This window comes from Arvicanthis niloticus, chromosome 22 (genome assembly GCF_011762505.2).
Source record: "Arvicanthis niloticus isolate mArvNil1 chromosome 22, mArvNil1.pat.X, whole genome shotgun sequence".
In the NCBI taxonomy this organism is placed as follows: Eukaryota; Metazoa; Chordata; class Mammalia; order Rodentia; family Muridae; genus Arvicanthis; species Arvicanthis niloticus.
Window position 1 is genome coordinate 26,008,121 of NC_133429.1, and position 26,752 is coordinate 26,034,872.

The window sequence follows — 26,752 nt, forward strand, 5'->3', positions numbered from 1 at the left end:
GTTAACCGATTTGCTGCTAGTATTGCATAAGCGGTGCTTCCCCGCCTTTAATGTCTAACTCTTGGAAAAACAACATATTTTAAGCTTTCCATCCAAATATTAATGTTGGCAAACGGATAATCTAACCGTCCCTTGGTAAAGACAGTGCCGTTTTTGTTTCACAGATTAGGGATCAGAATCAATCCACATCAGGAATTGCTGCAGAATTGGTAAGAGTAGAAATGGTAAGAGGAGGAGGCAGGTACATTTATTTGACTGTCGCTCTTGAGCAGCCTGGGTATTTGCTTGTGTGTTTATGGATGCGGTGAGTGGACCAATGAGTTCCCTAAATTCACTTACCTTCCCCCATCAGAAAGCGATCCAGTCTCCGCACTTCCTTCACACTTCTAGAAGCCAGTTTTTTTGAGTCTTCTTGCTGTCTTTGGTGTAACCCTGAAATGCAGGGTCTCCTCCCCTTCGCTTCTAAGATTTTGCTCTCAAGTAAAAATTTCTTAACGTCGGCGAAATTTTCTGTCATTTTCCATTCAACAAGGTGCTGGTGGGTGGTGTCAAGTTTTCAACAAAAGAGGAGGGCCCAGAACCCCGGGGAAATATGTCATCTTTTATATTCCAAAAACAGATGCTCACAAATGCATCCTTTTATCAAGTCAAAAAAATGGAACTAAAGTATAAGTAATGCCTTACAGACGCTCTCTAAAATCACATAACCTGAACGGACAATTGATTGTTTATAATGATCAGTCCCAGTATTTAGTTTTTCAAGTAGTCACTTAGGTGAGAATTTTAAGGTACCAAAACCAAAGAAAATCCTTTAGACATTTTTTTTTTCTTTTCAGTTTCTTGCCTGGGCTTCACACACGTGTGCAATACCAAACCCATTATAAAAAGGAGGGTTTTAATTGTAAAAGGGACTGTTTGGAGAAAATCGCTGTAATGAAATTAGTTATAGGGAACCTAACTCCAATAGTGTGCGTTTCTGATTGAGGTTCTTGGAATTCTTTCTTTCACACTGTATTTGATTCATATGTGCTACTTTTGGGGAGAGACCTATACAGCCCTTCTTTCACTGTGTTAGGATTGGCTCAATAATTGAATTGAATTAAGCAAATCTAAGTAACTCATTAGTCTATTTTGAGTAAGAATGTCTTTTAATCTTGCATTCTTTCTAATGTTAATAAAAGTTGAATAGTGTCTTAGCATTTTAAAAGAAATGCAAATCTTGGCAAAATGCATTAAGGGAAGAAACTTTAAAGTATTGACCATTTAAAAAAAAATGAAATAAAGTAGGCTGTGTCTCCTTTAAGGTCTGTAGGTTTCCTTGTGTATCTAACCATTTAGATCACAGTTGAATCAAGGCATGTAGAAGATGCAAGGGAAACTCAACAATTAATCATGGAAATTTTTAGCTCCAGAAGTAAGAATGGGTCAAGCAAAATCTTTTACGTTTCTGCAGGTTTGCTGCTGAACATCAAATTGGCTGAAACTCAAAGGATACATATATAATAATATATTTGGTTTTTTTTTTGTTTATAATATGCTAGATACATTTAGAAAAAGGGGGGGTGGTCTTTGGAAGAGGAAGGATGACAGAATTAAATCAGTGAAAAGAAACACCAAGTTGTAAACCAAGGTTAGAAACATAAGGAAACAAAGCTTATGAGGTTCTGAACGAGGAAGATCCCAGGATACTTTGAATCTACCCTGTGACTTAGTTGCTAAGCCAAAACAAATTTTTCTTACCCTACAGGAACAGAAATGAAATTGGTCACACAAGAAAGTTCAGATCCAAACCATAACTCATGCTATGTAGAAATCTTACACTGAGAGTTACTTTGGAAACTGTATTTGTAGACTAAAGTCAGGTTTTAAGTGTTTCTTTTTTGTATAGTGGCTCTGACTGAGTCAAAAAAGAATTTAAAAGTCTATCCTAAGAATGGGTGAGAGAACTGGTGATTTTTTTACCCAAGAGATGATACATGGATGGATGATTAAATGCTTGACAGTTTTGGATCAGAAATATACTCTTTTGTGTGTTAAAAAAAAAAGGTTTTAACAATTAACAATCCCTATGGCTATAGTGGGATTACTCTCATAGTTGCACTCTACTGAACGAGAGATTTCATAGAGGTAAATATGGGTCATGCAAATGTCTTTAAAACCAGTGCTTCCAAATGATATTCTTAACCCTTGAAGGAGTTTCCATCTCTGGAATGGCTTTGAAAAAAAAAATCAGAGTACAATCATTTTCTAAATTAGGATCAACTTTTACTAAGAAGAAAAAAAAAATGTTAGCCTGCCATTAGTAATTTTAAAATATGTAACATTTGAATTTCCTATGGACAGGTGTTAGAATCTGTAATAATATACATGCTGGTCATAATATATGTTCATATCTATTTACCCATAGTACCCAAATAGTAGTAATAATGTGCAGGCTAGATTCAGATTCACAGCAGGTATATCTAGATTTTACCACCTGTTTACTAAGGATGATGAAAAAGGGATGTCAATGCTCTCATTCTCTACCACTGCATGTAAAATGAGTTCCATCACAGGGTAGAAATTGATTATAAAGACACCTAATAGACTTACCTATGTAGGACAGTGCATGGTCTTGTTTTTTGTTTGTTTGTTTGTTTGTTTGTTTGTTTTGTTTTTTTAATGTGGTTTTCAAAATTAATGGTGGAAAAAATCACTCAATGAAGACTATGGATCAACAGGACATAAGATAATGGTGCTAGGAATTGAAAAAATGGTTCACTAAAAAAGCAATGCAATTCAACCATTAAAGAAAAAAAAATGTGCCAGGTATCGTGGCTCAAGACTTTAGTTCCAGCATTCAGGATGGAGAAGCAGGTAGATCTCTGTCTGAGACCAGCCTAGTCTGCAAAGTGTGTCCCAAGACAGCCAGAGGTAGTATATAGAGAACCCCTGTCTCACAAAATAAAACAACAAATTTATAATTTATAAAGAAATTTATAATTAACCAGGCTTTAATGCACATATGTTACAGTTGTGTAGGTTAAGCCTTATCCTAGGACTCCTGACGGTGGACGCAGGGGCCATCTTTTACGCTGTTGTCTGTCTTTGGGACTCTTTCTTCCTACTGGGTTGCCTTCTCTATCCTTAATAGTAGAGGAGGTGCCTGTCTTTTGCAACTTGATATGCCATGGCTGGTTGTTATCTATGGGAGACCTGTCTTTTTCTGAAAAGAAACAGAGAAGTAGATTGGGTTGGGGTGGGAGTAGGTGAAGGGGAGGAGCACAGAGAGGAAGACATAGGGAAACTGTGGTTGGTCTGAAAAAATAAAAAAAAAAAGAGGGTTGGGAGAAGAACCAAGAATCATACATAGGAAACAAATTTTATAATATTGTTATCTCCAAGGTATATACATATCCACCATGCAGTTAGGTTCTGAGGTATGTGTACCAAGAAAATAAGTGTATAAATATATACTGTTTGTTTATTCAGTTAAACAAACTGTTTATTCAGAAAATAAACTGTTTGTTTATTCAGTTAGGATATAAATTTAGGTGTTGCCTGTAACACACATTTTCCAAGACCTTTGTCACTCAAGGAACTAGGGTCCTATTCTTAGTTTTGTTCTTTATCCCTATAACCTAAAATAAATGCAGTTACCACTCAAGGGCTCAGTTTCTACCATAAGCTATCATCATAAAACAGTTGAAAAATATATCATTTTTTTGTGAAAAATATATTGCTTTAAAATGTTTTTCTGAACTAACGTTATCAATCCTCTTGGTCAAAATGCATGTGTTGGAGTAGTTTAATCAACAGGCAGCATTTGGAGATGGAGTCTTTAGAAGAAATCAAGGTGAGGTTAGGTCAAGAGGTAGAGTTTCATGATGGGGTTATTACCCTAAGAAGTCATGAAAGATGGGAAAACACTTTCCTACTCTATGTAGCACAGAGCACAAAAAATGGCTTCCTTAAAACCATAACCAAGATTCTGACAGCACTAGAATGGTGATGCTCACAGCTCTAGTATCCACAACTATGAGAAATTAAAAAAAAATCTGCTGTTTCATCTCTTAGGTCTGTGGTACTTGCCATTTAAGATAAATGCCTCCCAATGTTTGCAAATACTGTTAGACACTCTAGCTTTTCCCCAGGCATCCTGGGTTTAGAAGTAGCACAGATTGCTTCACAGACTCAAAGAAATCATATGTGGGGTAGAGCTCTTCATTCAGATTTAAGTATCAGCATATAGAAAGATCAACTCTTAACAGAGTCTTAAAAGTTAATAATGTTCTCTATATATCATTGGAATCTTGTCTTCCAAGGACAAGTAAAGGAATCAGTCCACTCTTTAAGTAGGGGCTTTGGTATAGGTAACCCTACATATTTAATGTTAATTACATTAAATATATATCTTAATATCTGCTTATTTTAAAAATATTCTAATAGTTACTACTACTACTACTACTCCTTGGGACTATTAATGTGGATGTGTTTTCAAAAACAATCACACAACACCCAAGACCACAGCTTGTTGGAACCAAAAGCTGTATGGCGCTCAGTGTGCTTTATTATTCTTTGCTAGTTATGTCTCTCCACTACCTCCCTAGCATCTCTCCATAGGCATCCTAGCTTCTTGCCTATCATCAGCTCCCTTGTTTGTGCTACTTTCTACTGCCCGTGTATGGCAGATTTATTGGTCTTAGGATATTTTGTTTTGGTTGCATTCCTTTGCCAAAATACGATTCAATGACATCAACCCATCCTTCAAGATGAAATAGAAAATGTAAAAGCCCTTTCCATGACCATCCTCATTTGAAACTAATTCTTCTTGTCTCCAATTTTAAACACCTCTTTAATATCAAAATGAAAATTTAAAAGAGTATTAAATGTAGATTGATACTCACTTAAAAGTTAATATATGAGAAGTCAAGGTTTTTCTACTCAGTATAAAATATAACAAGATTTAAACGCTGAGTAAAGATTAAGAATCAAACCAAAGAGTGGCTGCACTTTGCTCTGTGTGCCTAGAGATGAACCAATATTATTTTCATTGAAAGAGGAGGTATTAAAAAGGATATAGGGATTCTAGTTAATTATGTTACATATCCTTTGCGACTCTGGCAACAGAAACATTTCATTGGTTTATTCTGTGGCATAAAATGGTGCCTACAGAGTGCTGGGCTGCTGGTTTTATTTTCTATGGATATAATTTTATTTGCCATTGTAAAAAAAATTAGTTAATATGCTATTAGAAATATATACTTTGGGGGAAAGCAAGATGTCTCAGTGGGGAGGACCTTTTATTGTCTATTCCAAAGGCCAGAATCTGATCCTAATCCCACATGGTAGAAAAAGAAAATTGACTCATTAGAGCATGACATGTGTGAGCCAACCAGCCAGCCAGCCATTCAAACACAAATATAAATAAATATAAAATAATTTACAATAAATATATTTTACATTTCCAAAGTACTATACAAGCTTTAATTGATGGGTAGTCAAAACTTATGTATTCAGAAGTTGATTTTTACAGTCACTTCAAGATAAATCTAGAAAAGCTAAGATTTATAGATCTTTTAAGCAAATATTCCTGTCAATCATGGAACTATTTACTGAGTACGCTATTCAGAATTGATCTACCTTCAGTCTGCTTAATGAAATTTTAGGATAAGTTTTGAAGATTCGTCTGGAAAGCTTTACTGTGCCATGCTACTGTTTATTGTTGACAGCACACAACCAAGAAACTGAGCCTGAGGCTTCTCATACACTTTGTTATTTGACCTTGTAGCAGTCTTAAGCTGTATACTGTATTGTTAATTTAATGGTAAGGAAAGAACCTTGGAGAGTTTGTCACTTGTGCAAGATGATTCATCAAAGTGAGGAATATAACTCGGGTCAGCCAGATTATAAAAAACATGTTCTTTTCACTTTCTTCCATATGCTTCATACCAAAATATGTACTTAGCAGGGTAAGACTGCTGGGTTGAGTTCTTACTTTGTTCTATGTATCATATTGAGTTATTCTAAACATTGGTTTCATTTTGAAGTTCATAAAAAAAAAAATCCATGGTTAGACCAAATTTCAGTGAGGCAGAGAGATGAGAAACAGACCCAGACTTACTATGTCTCCTTGTAATTTTCTGATGCTACATGAAGTTTGGGAGAGAAGTCTAGAATCCAGTAACTTTCAATAGAAACCTCAAATCCACATCAAAGCTGAAAATAATGAATTTGGCCTTTATGTATTTTATTTGGAATATGTCTAGTGACTTTTTATTAATAGTTATGCATTTATAAATGTGTAAATCTACAATTTCCTTTAATCCATACCTTTTATTATATTGTAATATTAAGGGATAATGTAGTTGTAGTTTTCCACTGTAAGACAAGTTCCTCTCTGCCAATCTTACCCACACATGCTGATCCTGCACATACCCAGAGCTTATAGAAGGGACTGGAGGATGTTTGTTATACAATATGGGGTCTTCAAACCAATTGCTTATGAGCAGTGAGGCATATATAAAATGCTAAAGAATATAAAAAGAAGGCTTTTATCAGTATTTTGCATGTTTGAGGTAGCTGTCAGAAACTTTACCTATGTGCCAACTAATGCATTTGTAATTCCCAGTGATGGACCAGAGAGTAGTTCTGATAGGATCCTAAAATAATCCTGATAGTCTCTCTAACAGAAATTATAGCAAATTCATAATTCTCATTAATTGCAGTGGTATACTCATTATGGATGAGACTTTCCACCTACTTACCTGGTTACATCCAGCAAATGCGGCAGGCTTTTGTAAACTACTGATGGACTTGCAGTGTGCCTAACATCTGGCTCTCTGAAGACACAGCATAGTAATGCTGATACAGAGGACAGCACATCAGCAATTGTAGATACAAGTCAGGGAGAACAAGGGATATATTTTAAGTTTTATTAATTAATTTGTTTTATTTCCCAGTTTCAAAGAAAAACTAAATGAGGTGTTACAAATACATGACAATCCCATTAAGGCTGAGGATAGATGATCGTAGAGAGTTCAAAGACAGATTGAGTTACTTTGTGAAAACCAGACCAACCAGAGCTACGTACCAAGGGCCTTGCAAACAATCAAATGAAGATTCCTAAGAAGAACCAGCTTATAGTGCTTTAGCTAGTGCTTAGTCTGGCGAAAAGGACATGATGATACAGCAGACATGTTCAAGCTGCCCACTCATCCTGCTTTACAACTTCCTCCCTGAATGCTGACAGAACATCACTAATTCTTCGCACAGTTCTTTTTGACATCTAGAAGAGTCTTGAAACCTATTGTCCTTTGCCTTAAACTGCTGATGGGGACATGGGTTCTAAGAAAATCAAACAAAAAGCTTCACTTCGTGTTTTGGTTTAGGAAAAACTCTTGGCTCCTACAAATAGCTGATCACATGGGTATCTGGGAAGGAGGGCAGAAGTTTGGCAAGGGGTATCACATGACGCTTTTATACAACATATAGGCCCAAATCATTTGTGAAGACAATGGGGAGACTGGGGTGCACAGCTCATAATGAAGTGGAATGTTTTGCAATAGGCTAAAGATATTTGTAACACATCTTAACAACAATTAGTTTACTGTGTTCATGAAGGTGGTATTGGTGGCCCAGACTCCGAGAAGAGGAGACTCTTATTATAAGCCAGTATATTTGACTCTCATACCAAAGCATTTTGAAATCTCTAAATAACTCATCTAATACTTTCAACAGGATTTTATTGTTTAATGATTAAGTTGACCATTTTGCCAAAAAAAAAAAAAAAAATCCAAACCAAAACCAAAACCAAAAAGAACCTGGTAAGTCCTCTGCACTAGCAAGGGGTTATAGAAAGTAAGAAGAGAATCTAATTCAGAAGGTGTGAAAAATAAGACAGCTTCCCATAAAGACAGTCAACCGGACACTTGAATAGTACCAATGGCTATGTCTGCTAAATATAGAATTCATTGTCAGCTACCTGATAAGACAGGCTGATATGTTTATCTTCTTGAGTTCTAAAGGAAGGCAAGTATTTGTTTAATGCCTCAATGGCTAGTAAGATGGCTGGTCTGGAGACACACTTGTGCTCAGTGCTGACAAGATGAGTTCTATTCTGGATCCCACAAGGTGGCAGGAGAGAACTGACTCCTCAGAGTGGTCCCTGGTGTCCATTATCCAGTCATATTCTCTCTCTCTCTCTCTCTCTCTCTCTCTCTCTCTCTCTCTCTCTCTCTCTCTGTCTGTCTGTCTCTTTCCCTCCCTCTTCCCTCCTCCCTCCTCCCTCCTCCCTCCTCCCTCCTCCCTCCCCCCTCCCTCCCTTTCTTTTTCTCTACACACAGAGACAGAAACAAAGAAACAGAGACACACGATAGATGAATAGATGATAGATGATAGATAGATAGATAGATAGATAGATAGATAGATAGATAGACTGACAAACTTTTAGGAATGTCTCCTAAAGAAAACAGAAGGAAACACTTCTTTGTTCAAACACTTACTGTTTTATTAAATTTTAAAAATATCAGTTTCATGAACACAAATATACTACTAATACTACACAATGATAGGTTTGAGATTATAAGGTTCTTTGGGTGATCACTTTTAGGGTAGGTACAATAAACCATATTAAAAAAAACCTTGTGATTTAAACAATCATAATTCAGAAACAGACTTATTGACATTTATTAATCATCACCTACAAATCTAAGAGCATCAATACCAATGATCTTTACAATTACTATTATGAAAAAAAATCACAAAAGTTACAGAAGAACAAAAACTATGAAGTTTATTTTATATACAAAAACAGTTTAATAATAAACATCTCATTTCTCATACTAGCCTTTCCACTTCATTGAGTAGGTTTATGAACCATAAAACCCTATCAATGCCAGTTTTAATGTGGTTTTCTCCTTCAGAGTTGAAAATAAGCTGAGATAAAATATTTTCCAGCATTACTTTATGCTGATTTGTGGATGTTGTTAGCAAAGGGATGACCTAACGGTTCCCAAAACAAATACATGTAGAGCTCAATTTCTAGGTTGAAACGTATGAATCAATGTTTTCTTTATAGATTGACAGCTCAAGGCTCATTAACATTTCTATTGCAATCAGGATAAAAAAGATTTACAGGTTTGAAATGCAATAGGGGTCCAAAAAGTACATGGGGGAGGGTTTAAATATTTAAAAAGAGTAAACAAACGTATCTTAAAATCTTTGTAGTCATTTCTGGGTAAAGAATTTCACTGGAGAGGAGGAGAAACAAAAGAGAAACCTGAAGTTCACTGGATCCTATTACACAGAGAAACTAGGAAGAGTCACTGGAGCACCCTGGTTTAGCTTCCTGAAAGGCATTCCAGATGCAGAGTAATAAAGCCTCTAAGCCCAGAGCGCAGCGTAACATTTTGCATACTGTATTTGCTGAGGTAACAGGGGGAGAATTACCCTCATACTAGTAAGACCTTACTGAAACTTGCCAGAAATTAAAGAAAATGTCCTAATATTTGCAAATGATTGTTGTCAGCTTTGAAAACAAATTTCAAAGGTGCTTTAGCAAAACTCAAAGTGAACATGTGTGAGTGAGTTGAATTGTTTTAAAGAATCAGAATTCACATCTACCTCTTATAAACAAGGATAAAACACACTTGAGTAAAACATTACAGATATACTTTCAAATTATCAGGTTGATAAATGTTTAAATTTATATTACATTTTAACTTAAATGGTGCAAATACTTTTCAACCATAATAAATTCTAAGATGTTAAGAATTTTGGTAGATTCAAACTTATTAATGTGGTAATTAGTCATTAATATTTCCATAAGCAATATCACTATAGTTACATCCATTTATGTATTATATTAAAATAGTTAAAAGAATAATTTTGAATATATGTGTCATAAAAAATAAACTGAGGGAGAAAGTGTACATGCAAATTTCCCTGAGGTGTCTTTAAAATTATTTTGGGATTAGGCCATTCTACAAGAATGCAAAAGGAACTTTAAACTCTAGCAAGAAATGAGAAAGTGAGTACCCTCTAGAAGACAACATATAATGAAACATAAAACATCATAATGAAACAATAAGCATAATATCTTAATATCTTGTCTCCAACTGATAAGTGGACCAGATATCCACGGAGTTAACTAAATCGTGTGCTTTGTGTTTGGAGTGCAGAGCTGGAAGTATTACATGGAGGATTTTGCCTTCTTTTTGCCACTTCCCCAGCCACCACTGAGTTGAACAGGATTGTCACGGAATGATATGCGCTCTTTAATACAAGGTCTTGTATGTGTTTTCATTGGTGCAGGTATTCCCTTGTCTGAGCAACCTAGACAGTGACATTAAATGTGCGTTCAATTATCACGATCCAGTAGAATTATACTCTAGAGTAAGAAGTAGTCCTAAGTCAACAAATACTTGAAATTTTTATATTCTCGGAGCTTATTAAAAAAAAAACTAAAAAACTTTGTTAAATTATTGTCTCCAAAGTGATATGATAAAAAGGTTGGCATGAATTGCATTTAGGTTAAATAAAAGGAAATTCTACAAGATAGAGTAGATGTCATTGTTTCCTTCTTTCTATTTAGGTCATTTTATTTTTCTAGCTGTAGGTTCACAAAGGTGCTATACAAAGATGGAACATTTTAATCAATCTATACATTTCTATGTTTAAAAGGTTACTATTTAGAGGCTTATATTATAAAGTATATACTAAAGTCATCCTAAAAAGTTGAATCACTGAATTATTTCTTAATGACAAAGATTTTGTGATAGAATATACAGTCCATTAAACATAGAATTTGAGAATATCCATAGAATTCCATCTAGCAAAACACACACAGAGACACACAGACAACCCTGTCTGCTGTTTTACAAATGGAGGAAGCTACACGTGCGTTACAGGTTGGTGTGGGAGTGTCTTTGCAGCTGTATTGCAATGACAGCAAACTGTCAGGTTATTTTGTGCCCAGGTGCTATAAAATGGCATCAGTAGTGTGGGTGTGGGTGTGGGTGTGGGTGTGGGTGGGGTTAACACTTGTTTATCTGCACCCAGTTATAAATTACTTGTAGAGAAGTAACAGCAACTTCTAGAGGTTAAAACAAATGGTAGTGGCAAAAATGTGCAAGTGGACAAAGTATGTTTTGTTCTGCAAGATGCAAAGGGGCCAAATGGGTGTAATGATCAAGAATACGATTAAAGCCTTGTGCTCATCTGCTTCAGATCTCTGGGGATTAAGCAATGGGTCTGTGTTTGTGGGGAAACCACTGTAAAAGCAGCAGAAAGACACATTCCAGGACTTCCTCAATACTGGCTTGTGGCAAAGGTTCAAACCACAGGACTCACCCTTCTGATGCCATCATGGCAAAATAAGTTTAGACAAAACCAAACAAACCCCCCAACCTTTTTTCTGTTTAGGTTAATTTAGTCTAATAAAAATTGCGATATATTTTAAAAACCTTCTAAAAAGAATTAGCACAAGGACAGTCCTTTGTGGGCAGTGCGTTGTGACTTAAATTTGATATAAGATAATGTGATAATTCAAAACAATTTTATATTTAAAAATATTCTCATAAGCAAAATTACCTTTTAGTACCTAGTTTCTAGTGTTAATATCTTGACAAACAAATTCAAATAAGTTACTGAGTGTCTGCAAAGGAGCTTATTTTACTGATAGTTTACAAGAAGAGTATTTCTGGAAAGTGTGTTTGGGGACTAAAACCTATTGTTTCAGGAAATGGTGTTTGGGACATAAAGAGGTTACAGTTCAGGAGCTGAGAGACTTTTTGGCTAGCACTCCTTGGATGCAAACCTCAGCAGAGGAACTAGTAAAGGAGAGAAATGACAACTGAAGTTAGCTTCCACATGTGGACAGATTTATCCCGTGCTAATCTATCCCTGTTGGTGAGACAGCAGAACGGGAGAGGAGGGGTGCATTCAAGTAACAAGGATGATTCGGACTTGAAGCAGAGATTTTCTAGATGATAAACCAGTGGCGGAAAGGCTGTCAGTGGAGCATGCTGACAACACAGCCCCTTTCTCAATGTTAGAGATTGGAACAATCTAACTTAATTTTTCCCCAAATACAAGAATAAAAAGTCTACTTTAGACATTTTTAAAAGCAGTGAGAAAAAATTGTCACTACATGCCAGCAGCTAAAACTCTCAGAACAAACTATGCATATTTTTATTAGAATGTATATATTCATGTATACATATGAATGTGAACATATATGGCTAAGACTGTGTGGGACTGTAAGACACCTGAAAAAGAATATATTAAAATGACATTAATAGAAAGTTAACATTAATTTTACTAATTTCTAGCCAGATGTGTTTCTCAAATAGAGATAAATGAGGTTATTGCGAGCATTATTCAAAGTAGTAGATACAAATAAGTATGAGCCTTTAACGCCAAAGCCCAACAACATAGCTTATTATTGGTTAATAGTATTCTTCATGAAGCTATCTCATCTACAACGTAGATGTATCACTCAAAGACTTTGTCTTTAATAAAAGTTTGAAACCAAAATGCCAAGGAGCATCTAAACACTATGTCCACATTATTTAAATATTTAGAGATAATTTTACATAATTCCAGAACAATTATTTTAAAATTAGATTGAAATTAATTAAAACAGCTTGTTAAAAAAGAAAGAAAGAAAGAGAAAGAAAGAAAGAAAGAAAGAAAGAAAGAAAGAAAGAAAGAAAGAAAGAAAAAGCACAGCCTTTAATTAGAACAGTGTTTCTGCATCCTGGATTCTCTTAATAAAAATGTATTAGGTGGCCAACTTGTTTTCCTAATATTACTCTCTGACGATTGTTCTTTTGGATTTACTGCTGAGCCTTCAAATCTTCTTGTACTTATCCTTACTCTGCTCCTATATTTACAAAGGCTGTTTATAGAGGGTTTTTTTTTTTTTTTTTTTAGTGTAGTTCAGGAAATAATAACTACAATTTAAAAAGCATTATGGGACGAATTCACTGTAATTGTGAAGTATGCTGTTAGTGAATTGACAACTAGGGAATTAAGCTTGAAAATAAGCAACACTGTAGTGAACACGGCATTTTCTAAGACAATAGTTTAGGTGGGATTAAGTGCTTGAGTTTATTATCTTGTTATTTGAAAATGAACAATTTAAGCAGTAATGCATATGGCTTATTTTCTCATTGCATTAGTGCATGTCTTTGTTATCACATAAACTCTGACATCGCTAGACACATTGAAAAAATTGAAGAGTGAAAACACAGCTGTGAAGGAATCACGTATTGGCGCTCATAACAATGTCATTACTTCATCTCATCATTACTCCAAGAATGAAACACAGAAATAAATAGCAATTTAATACGGTCAATGTATAATCGTTCTGAAATTACTTACCCACATGGAAATAAAATAGAAAAAGGTTCTTGCTTCAAGAGATTGATGGTGGAGTTAGACATACCATACTGAAGAGATCTCCAGGAACAGAAAAATATGGCAGAGGGGAGTTTAGCAGCATTTTTCCTGCAGTATAATTTTTCTGAATTTTACTTTTTAACAATAATCTGCAGAATATTTGCAGGTGATCGTAGAAGTCGGGCAATTCTTCTCTCAAATTTGTGCTGAAAATGTTTCCTCAGGAGTGGGCACTACTCTCCAAGGAGCCACCTCTTTGCTACATGATCTGTGTTTTGCTCAAGATTTGTTCTGGTCTTAAGAAAAAATAAAACATTTTTTTTTTATTTTTTTAGATTTAATCCTTGGTTCCTTAACCAATGTCAAGGTCCATATATACTGTGTTTTGATAAGTAATTTAATACGCAAGATGCTCTGAAAGACTCTCTTGGTATGTATAAAAAAAACCTGTTAAACAGGTCAAAATAGAGATCTCATGATGTATAGTCATACGTCATTGGATTTTCATCAATATACCCAACACTATGTGTCTGGTTATAAAAACCTTTTCAAAGGCCTTCCCATATTGTAATACTTAACGGCAGCTACAGCATAAGTAAAGCATGGAGGGAAAAAAATCAACATTTTAATGAAGGTGACCAGAACAAATTTTTAGCAGCAAAGCGTTCACAGCAATTTAAGTGCTATGAATTAGTTTATTCGTCAGGTTCATAGCAGAGTAGATAGGACAGACTTCAAATAACATTCTTAAAGATGGCGGCTCAACTTGTGTCTGAAGGAAGTTCAGGTAGATAAATTTAAAATTCAACACCAAGAATGCAAGTAAGGATGCACAGATTACATATGGCAAGTGCTGTTCTCCTCCGTGTCATTCTACTGTTCTTGAGATTTTAAATTTTATCTCTATGAATTTCAAGTTATTAACAGAATCTTTCTGATTCCCAAAATTGCAACTGGGTAGTGAAAATTATACTTCTTTTTATTGTTTTGATGTTGAAAGAGTGTAAAACACTGTAGCCTTGGCTGGCCAGGGGAGCTCCCTATGTAAACAAGGGAAGCCTGGATCTCATAGAGATCTGTCTGCCTCTGTCTTCTGACTGCTGGCTTTAAAACAGCGCACAGTCAAATCTGGCCTATTCTTACTCTTCTTACAATTAAAGAGACAAATAATAAAAATGGAAGGTTGTATACTCTTTATAGTCACAAAAACATCCACAGAGTTTGTTATCAGTGTTAAAATACATAAGGTGCCTATGCTTGCTTTCTCATTTAATTTTTAGGTGCTTGAAAATTTAAAATGTCAACATATATAATGCAAATATTTAAAATTGACAAAGTATATTTATTTTTAAATAAAAACACAAAAATTGAAATGTATCACACAGAGAAATTTATCATATAGTATATTGCATGTTTACACTTTCTATAATAACTACCATGCATACTTGACATAGAATCTTTCTGAAAGACAATGTGCACTGTTTTCCAACTTTCTGCATATGCTTGTTGAATTATCCTTTATCATTCCTCATGTCTGCTTTTTGGACAGACACACAAAAAATGGCTAGAATACACAGCAAACAAGGGGCACTAAAGTCTTGTTCTGCCCCGATACATCCTCTCCTTATTATTGTTCATATTGATCTTTTTCCTCCAGGAGGATTTTAACTTCAGTGTTTTGATTTGGATAATAAAATCTGAGCACTGTGTAATTTGTTTTAGACTAGACTGCTACTCTCTTATGTAGCTCCAAGTTACCCAGAACCATTCTTTCTATTGGTAATTGTTTTTTTATTACCCTGATTGTTGTGGTTTTATGATTTTCAACTTCATATTAGATAATTATTGGACTTTTAAACACATTAGTATGTAATCAAAAGTTCATCTCACTATGCACAGAGTGAAATTTGGTAACTAGTACTTCTAAGACTTGCTTTCTCCTAGATACTTTTATTCTTACATAGAATTTTTAAAATGTCAGACCATATAAGTATATTTGTCATGCTGATTTGGGTGAAATCTATTTATAAAACTCTCCAATCACTTTTTAAAACATTATTTGAGAACTATTCTGTTTCCATATTTTGACATCTATGAATCTATAAGTATCTATAACTAAGGAACAGTGTCATAAATAGGGTAAATGATTAAGTGTGTATTTTTATCTTAGCTTGACATATGTCTTCATTTGATGTCTCTAGCTCAGATGAAACAGTATTTAAAATTTTAATTATCTTCTCTTCCTTGCTTCACCTTAATTTTGCCAAGAAAATCTGAAGCAAAATCATGAATTTTGAGTAATTCCTAAAAAGGCCTGTTATATCCTTGAAAATGTGAGCCTTTAAAACCTTGATTGTATTTTCAAGTTCACTTGCTGTCTTCACATGCTTCAACTGTACACACTGTTTTCATTCGCCCACCCACTCATCGTGTCCTTTTCCTGTTGTTCAAGGAGAATTTCTTGTCAGTTTACTTCTGTGAACAAAATTGTATCAGGAATTTCTATACTGTTTTGATTTCCCATGCGACTCTATTCTCTGAGTTTCCTCTCTACTGTCTTCTGATGGAACTTGTATGACACAAACCCTTATTTCCACATTCTCAGATAGCGAAGACTTGTGGATAGGTTTCCCAAAAGTTTTTCATGGAAACTTCCATTATTCCAGTTCATGCTTATTAGTTCTTAGGAGAGAGACATTTGGCAACAATAAACATGACTAGCCTGAGGATTTATTGTATTATTGCTCTCCGGTTTCATTCATTTGACAAACGCATTTCACATTTGACCATGCCCATTTATTTTTGTACCATATTAACTGGTGTAAGAAATTGGCTTGAAAGCAAGAACATTAATAATATAAAGGGAAAAAATAGAGGAAAACAATTTATTTCAGAAAAGAAATTGTCATGAAAAATAATAAGAATTAAAATGTTATAGTTAGAAACATTATGCTTTAATCTATTATCAATAGAGCATGAATGGATATTGTGCTCAAAAAATGTTATTTTTTTTTAAAAAATTCAAAATGAATAAATGTAGCTGACAGGCTTAGCTATTTTTCTGCATAAGGGCAAATGAAGTTTGTCCTTCCTTGGACTGGGTCACTCTATATTTAAACTAGCTACTGTTTTAGATCTGCAAATGTTATCCTGGGGTTACTAATAACTTATATTTAGCTGGCTGTAAAGTCATCGCTCACTGTTTCCAAAAGCTGTCTCAGAACTCGGATAGTACCAACTGGTTCCAAGAGAGTGAGACAATAGTAATTTCTTCTGTGCATCCTTTCTTATTAAGATAACTTTAAGTATGATTTATATTAGAGGAGTGCACTAACTGTTTCAGCACCATCTTGGTTTCATAACTATTCATTTTAATTACCTAGTTTAAGTCACTACAATATTCTAAGAGTTATTTCAGTGTTCATTTGTTAATTGTCAAGTACTTCGGAGATAAAATATGAAGATTTAACTAGTCTGTATATTTTAAAGTCCCTGCCCAATACCATTTTAGAAAAGAAAAAATTAAATAACAACTCCCCCTAAAAAAAGAAGAAAGGAAGAAAAAAAGAAAATCCACCACCACCACCACCACCACCACAACAACAACAAAAAACCCAGAGGAGCCCAACCTCCAAACCTCAAACAAGAGTAAGAGTTAGCCTTGGGATAGTAGTAAAAGTATGTGGTTGCAACCCTGATGATCTGAGTTCAATTCTCTCCTGGTTGAAGGAGAAAATTAGTTCTCACAGGGATTTTCTGACTTCTACAAAAGCAGAGTGTACTGCATATGTGAGGGTACATGCCTGTACACATCCTTGAATGAAAACACACACACACACACACACACACACACACACTAATGTAATAAGAAGGAGCCTTAAAGTTTAAAACTTTACATTGCCAGAGACCAAACTATAATAGTGGTTATTTGTAATATTGGTGTAGCATTTTTTCCTGATATTTATATTACTATAAAATAAAAATGAGAATAAAATTTCAGATTTTATTGTATAGAATAAATGTTTAACTGAGGCAAAACTTGTTTTAAATTCATGACTACACTTATTTCTTCATTTGTGTGTGGAGAATGGGAGCATGCAAATGCCGCAGCCCTCATGTGGAAGTCTGAGGACAGCTTGCTGGAGGTGGTTCTCACCTTTTACCTTGTAGTTCTGGGGTTTGAATTCAGGCACTTGGTCTTGGAGGCAGATGTGTTTAGTCACTGAAATATCTGGCTGGCAGTGGTCACAAATACTTGTAATATCTAAGCTTATGTTTAAATCTGGGAAAAATATAATTCCTTAGAGGGATTATAATTAAAATTGTTTTCATGGACAGTATGAAAATCAGTTGAACATGTTCTATAATGGAGTTGTACACCACAAGTTGTGAACATCTACTAATTGTATTAGTGGATTTTTTTGTAGGCAGAACATAGTCAGTTGCCATTTACCATTTATTAATATATATAATTATTATATATATTATAATATATTGTATATATTATACACACACACACACACACACACACACACACACATATATATATATATATATATATATATATATATATATATATATATATATAAAATACATGTATATTGTATATACATACTGGGCTTTTAAACTTAAAATCACATTTTATTAATCAACTTGCTTAAAGACTACTTCATGTTTTCCATATGCTTCATCAACCATTTGCTCTTAAGCCCTTCATCAAGATAAATTCTCTCATGCTGTTACTGAAAACACCATACTAAAGAAAGGGCAGGGGGTAGGAATCTACTGTGTCTCAAGCTATTCATTGATGCTTCCACTAGGATATCTCTGTAACATATAGATCACCATGTTCAGTTGCAAATTGGAAGACACAGTCAGTATAGTAAGTTACTGTTCAAAGTGTAACTACAGTAACAGAATTTAAATTTAGTTTGGTATGACTGGAGTCTCTTTCTTTCTTTCTTTCTTTCTTTCTTTCTTTCTTTCTTTCTTTCTTCCTTCCTTCCTTCCTTCCTCTCTCTCTTTCTTTCCTTTTGTTTTCTCCTTTTCTTCCTTCCTTTCTTCTCTTCCTTTCTTCTCTCTCTCCCTCCCTCCCTCCCTCCTTTCCTCCCTCCCTCCCTCTCTCCCTTCCTCTCTCTCTCTTTCTTTCTTTCTTTCTTTCTTTCTTTCTTTCTTTCTTTCTTTCTTTTCTTCTGTCGATTTTTTTAAAGACAGTGTTTCTCAGTGTAGTTCTGGTTGTCCTAGAACTTGATCTGTAGAACATGCTGGTTTCCAGCTCAAGACTCTGCCTGCCTCTCCCTCCTGAGTACTGAGAATAAAGGTGTGTCACTACTGCCCACCTGACTAGGATTTATCAGGAAGAAGAAATTTTGCTTTATATTCAGTAATAAACCAGGGCTTTAATATAATAGCAATATAGACAAAATCATTGGAAAGGAAAAAATGTGAGGTAGATATCTGCTCATAAAAGCATTGGCTAGAGATTATACCTTATCTAGAAATCAAGCATATAAAATTAAAAATGAAGAAATGTTATCAGTGGGTGAACACAGTAAAATTTGTTTATCTATCTATCCATCTATCATTTATCTCTATTTATTTTCTACTGATTTTATGCCATCAACAAAAAATGTAAAATTCATAATCATTTTATTAAAAGATATTTTTAGATTTGTATATCTTTTATATGTACTGAACCAACTTCCTGTCTACTACTAAAGCCTTGGAAGATTTCTGTTACTGAATCTTTTAATGTTGTTCAAAGGATACTAGGATATGTTTGTAATTAGGGTCATAGAAGTATAAACATATACTTTGATAACATTACAAATAGTGTGCCCTGAGAACCTTCTAAAACTAGACAAAAATAAGAGATTTCTTCATATGACATTCCTTAAGATAATGTTTGTCGAAAGTACTCTAGAATTATATAACTACATGAGTTTTTTTAATTATTCACTTAAGTGTTTATGTTTACTCGTTAAATATCCAGGTATAAGTAAAATTGTATTCATTTAGTGGACAACATAATAGAAAATTATTATTCTAAAAATAAGTTGATATGAAAATAAGCAAGGTGGATATAATTAAATATAGCTAGAATATGTTTGGGCATAAAACACTAACAGATAATTAACTTACATTTAAGAAGTTTTTAATATTTAGTGAAAAAATAATGTCTATAAATTCAAGTTTTGTAATGTGAGGGAATTATAAAAAGTAGCATAAATATCTAGATAATCGACTGCTAATTGGAGTTATTGACGCTTTGATTTTTAAAGGGGAAATATGTTAGGAATAGGCAAAATGCTTGTAAAATATGATGCCAAAATGGGCAGGAAAACCCATCAAAGAAACGATTGTATTTGAATACTCATGTTATGAATACTCATGTAACAAGAATTAGGAGGTGATATTCTCGACATTTCTGAGTACTATCATCTCTCTTATCCTAAGTATGTACGTATGCATGCACACATGTATGTATATATATATAGGTAGGTATCTATACGTTTATATATGTAGAACTGTCATCTATCTATTATCTATCATTATCATCTATCTGTTGATATTAAAAATATAAAATTATACATTTATCTAATTAATTAATGTGGTAATATCAAATATCACATGATTGTGCTTTTCTCATCTCTAACAGCAAAATGTTCTGATTGGGTTTCTATCATTTGGCTGGTGAGATACAATCAAGTATGACCTGCTATATATATATATTTTTTTTTTATTCAGAATGGTGTCTTTGTTGACCTCAAACAGGTGCTATTTCATAATGACAGCCATATTAAGGTGTCAAGGTCTACCTAAGGAGGTACTCATACCAGTAGTTCATTCAGAATATTTTAGTGGTAGTTACTAGATCTACTCAGATGATAACTTATAAAAATAACATATTAAGGAGTTCTGCTCAGAGGGAACAAGTGCTATGTTTGATTTAGTGTCTTTGAAAAACATACAACCTCATTTAATCAAGCATCCTCACAGTTGAGAGAGCTGGCTGGAAGCCACATGCATTGATCCTTAAACTACTGCTTTGAGATATTAGCACATTTGTATTGAATGGAGTTTATTTTCAATGATTCCAGAAGAAAAAAATATTTCATACAAAAAATACTGATATTTTTAAAATTCCATTGGGATTTTCACAATTTTGAAGACAAAACAAAATGGAGGTCTCTTCTCTATTGCAAAATCATAATATTTGCTGTGGTAGACATAATTATGAGATATAGAGATAGAGGCTAATGTTTATAAAATATTAGAATTTAGAAATTTAATTTAATAGAAAATCATATTGATAATACATATTTGTCACTGATTTATACTTGATGATCAATAAACATTTGTCTAGCGACATAATTTTTTTCTCAGTTTCATGCCTAAAATACTGTGAATAAACCAACACTTAATATATAGTCCATGCTGTGAATAGAAGACTGGATTGAATTTGCTTTGTACACTAATGTTCTTTGTATATACTCTCAATATCTACACAAACATATATATGCTATTCTAATCAGAAAGCAATAATTTAGCACATAAGCTTATAAATTTATGTTCATTATCAAGTTATTACCAGTTACCAATAAATGCAGTTCCACAATATGATTTGCAATAAAAGTATGTCTTTAAGAATTTCTCTTTTATAATAAAATCCATTCTTAGCTTGATCATGAAAGTATATTTAGAAAAGTGTTGCAACACTATGGAGATTTGGAATTTTCTAAAGGAGTGTTAGTACAGTGTGCCCTCTAATAAGCTTCCCTGAGCTTTAGGACCAAATCATGAGCCCAAATCCCCAGCAAATATTTATATAGGTCAATAACTCTGTGATGGGTAGATGATGGGCACTGTACTCCTCTTTGTGTGATATACTAAATCAACAAAGTGTAACCCATATTCTCTTTTGAATGAACAAATGATGGCTTGACTTTATATAAATAGGAACTACAGAAGTTTGTGCCTCATGACTGGCTTATTTGAAAAACTTACCTGAAACGGAATCCTTCATATACTGACAGATTGTCCTCATGAATGTTTATAAATGTGAGAACTTGGGGCATGGCAGATACTTCTAGATACTAAAGAATTGACTGTTGGATTTCTATCAATGCTTTTAGCTTTCTACCTCAGCATACCTTACCTCCAGAAGAAGAACCTGTCAGAACCTGTTATGAAAATGTCTTGGCTGTTATATATTCAGGAAATTCCATTTGCCCATGAATTCACTCATTCATTCATTCATACACTCACACAGTCAATATATGTTAAGGACCTTCTATATCTCAGGAGCTTTCCTTGGAACTGAGAATATTTCACTATATTCCCCAATGTGTAACATGTACTCTAGGAGTAGACACCAAGAACTACTAACTTATAAAATTAGTATGACATGACTATGGCCAATAGAATCTGTTTAGTGATTCTGGGAAAAAAAATTTTTTAACTATAGAGGCCAAGCTTTTAAAAAGCTCATTTTTATGTTGGTTCTATTGTAAACACAGTTCTAGTACATGAAAATCTTTTATTATCACTCTAAATCACAAATATAGTTTGAAGAGTTGTATTTAGTTTTTTTAGCAACAGAAAATATTCACTGAAAGATAAATTAATAAAAAATATAAGTCTAGCAGTAAATCTATAGTCTCATTGTGTCTTCTGTGTACACATCATATAAAAGACAGTGCTGTATTTATTAGTGCCTTGTAGGAGTGTTTTATACATCGTAGATATCCAAGCTGCTGTGGGAATGTGTGGTTTGTGTAACAACCCAACTATATATATCATAATACCTAAGCATTAAATTCATTCGGCATATGATCATAAGTATGGCTTAGCCCAGGTTAGATACTCATATGTATGTACTTATATAAGTAGACTTGCATCAATATACAACATGTCAATGATTTTTTATTTGAAAAACTTTAAACTATATTATTAAATGTGCTCCTTCCACTTGAAATAAAAGTAGTGATCATTTTTAGAATTTACTTAAAATTTGGATTCTACTACAGATTCTCAGTCTACATTAGTTATTGGGCATGAAGGTCACCAACTATACTTCATGCTTTTGATTACACACACAATTTACCTTTTTCGGATAAGATCTGAAAAAAATACTGTCAATATATTTGAGTCAGAACATAGTCAGAATGCTTTTTCTGCTAATATTAAGCTTTTAAAACTCTAAGCAATTTTCTGAAGTCTTCTTTAGCTATTTGTTATTAAGAAGAAAGTCATGTTTTACACCTTAAGACTAATTGAAAATTAAGTTTTCTTTCCAATCTCAACTTATTTTACATTGCTTTACTATTTGAACACATTTGTGATAAACACTCTGTTATTTAATGTTTATTCTTTTATTGCTTCAGAATATGGAACCTCTGGCCCAGAAGGATTGTTCAATGGCCTTACAAACACATATTGGGTGTTACTATTTGCCACTGTTTAAAAGGATTTTTTTCTACTTCATTCATTTCCCAATTGTCTTTCTCAGGACAAGGGAAGCACACTGCTTATGAGAGGCCTTCCAGTCTCAAAGTAACTACATTCATTGAATCATCTCTGAACAATTCTTACTTTCATGTCAAGAAAAACAAATGCCTGAGGGAAAAGGTTAACAACTCACTAGAAGTTTCTATGTATCCAAATGAGGACATGATTTGCAGTTTATTCTTCCCCGTTACTATGGATCTATCGTGTATCTCCAGCTCTTTGCTAATTGAACAAATGAAGGCTATACAGAAAGCTCAGTCATGATCAGAAGTCACTGAAGTGAATATGTAGAAACAGTGAGACATTTAGTAAATGACTTGAAATTTTTATGTTCTTCTCTTTATAAAATAAGTTATAACTTGGAGCATGCAAGTAGCTGCTTTCTCATTTGGGGGAGAAATAAAATCTAATTTTTAAAATTCTTCCAACTTACATTATCTGTCTAAGAAAATTAATCATGAAGTGTGAACATAATAAAAGTATTTTAAAGCTATAAAGTACATTTACAGTAAAACAATTATTGTCATGTATATTAGAAAATAGATATTAAATGAGAAAAACAGAGTAAGCCAAAATAATTAATAAAATAAAACACTTTACCTAAACTTTACTAAAATGAGGTAATTTCTTGACATTCAAGTGCTTGAAAACAATAAAACTTCCACTCTTTCTTTGCAAACTTTAAGATGGTTCAGAAATCTAGACAGTGATGGTAATCTGGGCTTATTTTAATGAAAAGTTAAGATGGAGACAAAAAATAGGAGGTTCTCTAGGCCAAGACAAAATTGCTTCTGGTGGCTGGCATAGTAAAGGAACATACAAAAGGCAGGCAACTCTGCTGTGAGTTTGTTTTAAAATCACACAATAAGACACAAAAGTTACAACAAAAATGAAAACGGTGGATCTGATTGTTTCAGCCTTTTCAATATGTTAAATAACGTCACCTGTTTTACATATGTTTACTCACTTCTTCATAATACCCTGTGAGAGAAACATTCTAGCCCACACCTTACAGAGGAAACTTCTCCTTAGAATTTAACTTACCCACAGTCATAGGACTTGTCTCTGATAGTAGATCTAGGATATTAGGACCAGAGTTCATCTGATCACAAAGAATACACATTACACTATTATTGTAACAGTGAAGGGAAATGTCTGGAGGAGTCCAAAGGCTCAAAGAGGGTCTCACAGCTGTGACGCATAAACCACTCTCTAGATTTGGCCTTCAAAGTAACAAAGAAATGCTTTGGTTTTTAACAAGGTGACAAGCTTTGAGAGAGAGAAATGGAGAGGGAAAGCTCAAGGAGAAAGAGCTTTCAAAGCTGTAAGTGCTTGGCCCAGGGCCATGAAAATGCAGTTTGTAAAATCTTTGAAGGTTAAAGGATAGCTATAGACGAAAAGGCTAAACCAACTATTTTTTGGTCAAGAGACTAAGAGTAAAGTTCATGTATGTACATATATATTATGTTATATATTATATATACAGATATATGTCATGTGTTATATATACATTTTATATATATATATATATATATATATATATATATATATATATATATATATATAGCATTTGTTACATACATAAATTTAACTGTATTTTTGAGTTCTCAGTATAATGAGTCTGGTGTCATTTTTTGGTGATGATTAGCAAAACAGTTATTATCTCTTATTTTGACCTGATATTATTCGAAATGCTTTCTATTTGATTCTAACAGCAGCACACTTTAGGAATGACTAGATAATGTTTGATGTCAGAGCTCCCAGTCTTTACAATGGTATTCTGCTGATGTCAGAGTAGGTGAATACTTACAATGACTAAGTACTTATACAGTCATTTTGTCATTAATAAAATCATTTTTAAAAGTAGCTTATTATAAAATTTCACCTGGTAAGCATATTAAAAATTTGTTAGTGTTTGCAATATAGTCGTCTATCGCCAACTAATAGGAATTTCATGCAGTTGGTATAATATTCTTTTAGTGTCTTACAGATTGTATCTGGTTGGGATGGGAGGGAGTCTGTAGGAGATGGGCTAGGATAAAAGAATGTAAGTGGTATTCATAACACATTTATGACATTGTTAAAAATTTAAAATAATACAAAAGTATGCACAAAAATAAGCTAAATAAAAGAATGAAACTCATGGACTTTATTTATGATCATGTATACTCTGTCATCTGAAGACCAGTGTCCTATGAAACATAAAGCTGTGTGCTACAGTATAGTTGTTGATTTATTGAGCCATTTAAGTTCCTGATGACATATAATGAATGACAGTTTATTGTTAGTGTTCCATTTTTTTTCTTTTATTTTATTTGGTCAGTACTGGGGATCAAACTTAAGGTCTGTGCTTGCAAGGCAACCTCTCTGCCAATAAACTACATACAAGCCCTGATGAAAAGTTTTTATATTCTGTGTGGAAGAGAAAACAGTATTTTGTTTCTTGGTTTCATTCTATATTGTCCATTTTTTTCAACAGTGATTAAAACTGATATTTACTGTACAATATAGCGAGTATTATTCAGATATGTGCGTGTCATAATTGAAATCAATGTAAGCAAGATATTCTAACAAGAACCCAGGAATTTATTGTCAATAAGTAATTTTATTTATGTGAATAAAACTAAAATATTTTTAAATCATACAGAAAAGCTAACCAGATTCTGTAATCAAGTAATAAAAATGTAAGAATTGTAAGATCTTTAAAAATCAGGAAAATATGCTAATTAGATATATTGAAATAATTTTATAAAGGTAAGCCAACATTTATCACAGTTAAGTTACATGCATAAAAGGATTTAAATTCTTATAACATACACCAGTCCAAGAACCTGGATGAAAAGTTAGAGCCTAAGAATGATTTTCAAGTTTTATCTGGAAACCACCAACTATGGAATTTTCACATTTAATAAAATATTGGTTTTTATAAATATAATATCAAGGAGTATTCAAGCTTTCAAATGGGAGTAATTATAATGTCTTATGAGCTTATGTGTAAGCTTGAATCTCACTGTGTTTTGGGAAATTATACATATGAAATAAAACATTTTTTATATTAGTATATCATAACATATTGCAGTATATTTCATATTTTCTAGGATATAATTAAATGAAGACAGGAAAACTTAGAAATTATTTTCATAAAATAATTTTGGCCAATGTTTTTGATTATTTTCATAATTATTTTCATAAAATGCCAATGTTTTTTCAAAGTTTTTGATTATTTTTAATAAAATATTCACTGTTCTCAGGGTTTCTAGCTACTATATATTTTGTTGATATAATTTCTATATTAGTACATCAAGCTGTTTTATTACTATATTAAATTTAACAGATAATAGACATATGAGGTAGGCATGACTATAAATTCAACTGTAACATAATGAATGGCATTTTACAAATTAAAAGACTTTTTTAAAAACCCATTCTCATTTGACACCTTATCATGCAAATTTCTGCTATATTTGAATTTTTCTTTAAAAGGTAACTTTTTTTACAACATGTATTAACAGTAAAGGCCCAAATTCTCTGGTTGAGCATGCAAATTTAACTTTAAAAAGTTATCCTAAAAACACTTAGAAAGCAGATCAAGGAATTCAACAGGCTCAGGAGCCTGGGGGAGTGAAGAAGCTTGATTTCCATAATATAATTAAAGAAGTACTGGTGCTGTTAATTTTAGAAATAATTTAATTTGGTCTATATCAAAGGAGAAATGTAAGGGAAGAAAAGAGACCAAAGGCTCGTTTGTGGGTAGCACAGGTGGCTGGCACTCTACCCCCTATCTGTAAAAGAAGGCTTGCTGGCATTAGCCTCGGTCCACTCATTTGTGATTTTTAAATTAATTCTGAAGGAAACCATA

The 26,752-nt window shown here is 33.4% G+C and overlaps 1 protein-coding gene across 6 annotated transcripts in view; it reads right to left on the reverse strand.

Moving 5' to 3' along the window:
- Positions 1–10,029: 10,029 nt before the first annotated feature.
- Positions 10,030–26,752, reverse strand: part of Lrriq1 (leucine rich repeats and IQ motif containing 1) — a 192,531-nt gene continuing 175,808 nt past the window's right edge. For 5 of the 6 annotated variants that reach the window (XM_076920108.1, XM_076920105.1, XM_076920109.1 and 2 more), the window contains exon 27: positions 10,030–10,314. In XM_076920108.1, coding sequence (XP_076776223.1) covers positions 10,172–10,314 — 143 coding nt within the window. In that variant the 3' untranslated portion in view covers positions 10,030–10,171. The remainder of the gene's footprint in view (positions 10,315–26,752) is intronic. The other variant, XM_076920110.1, reaches the window with a different exon arrangement.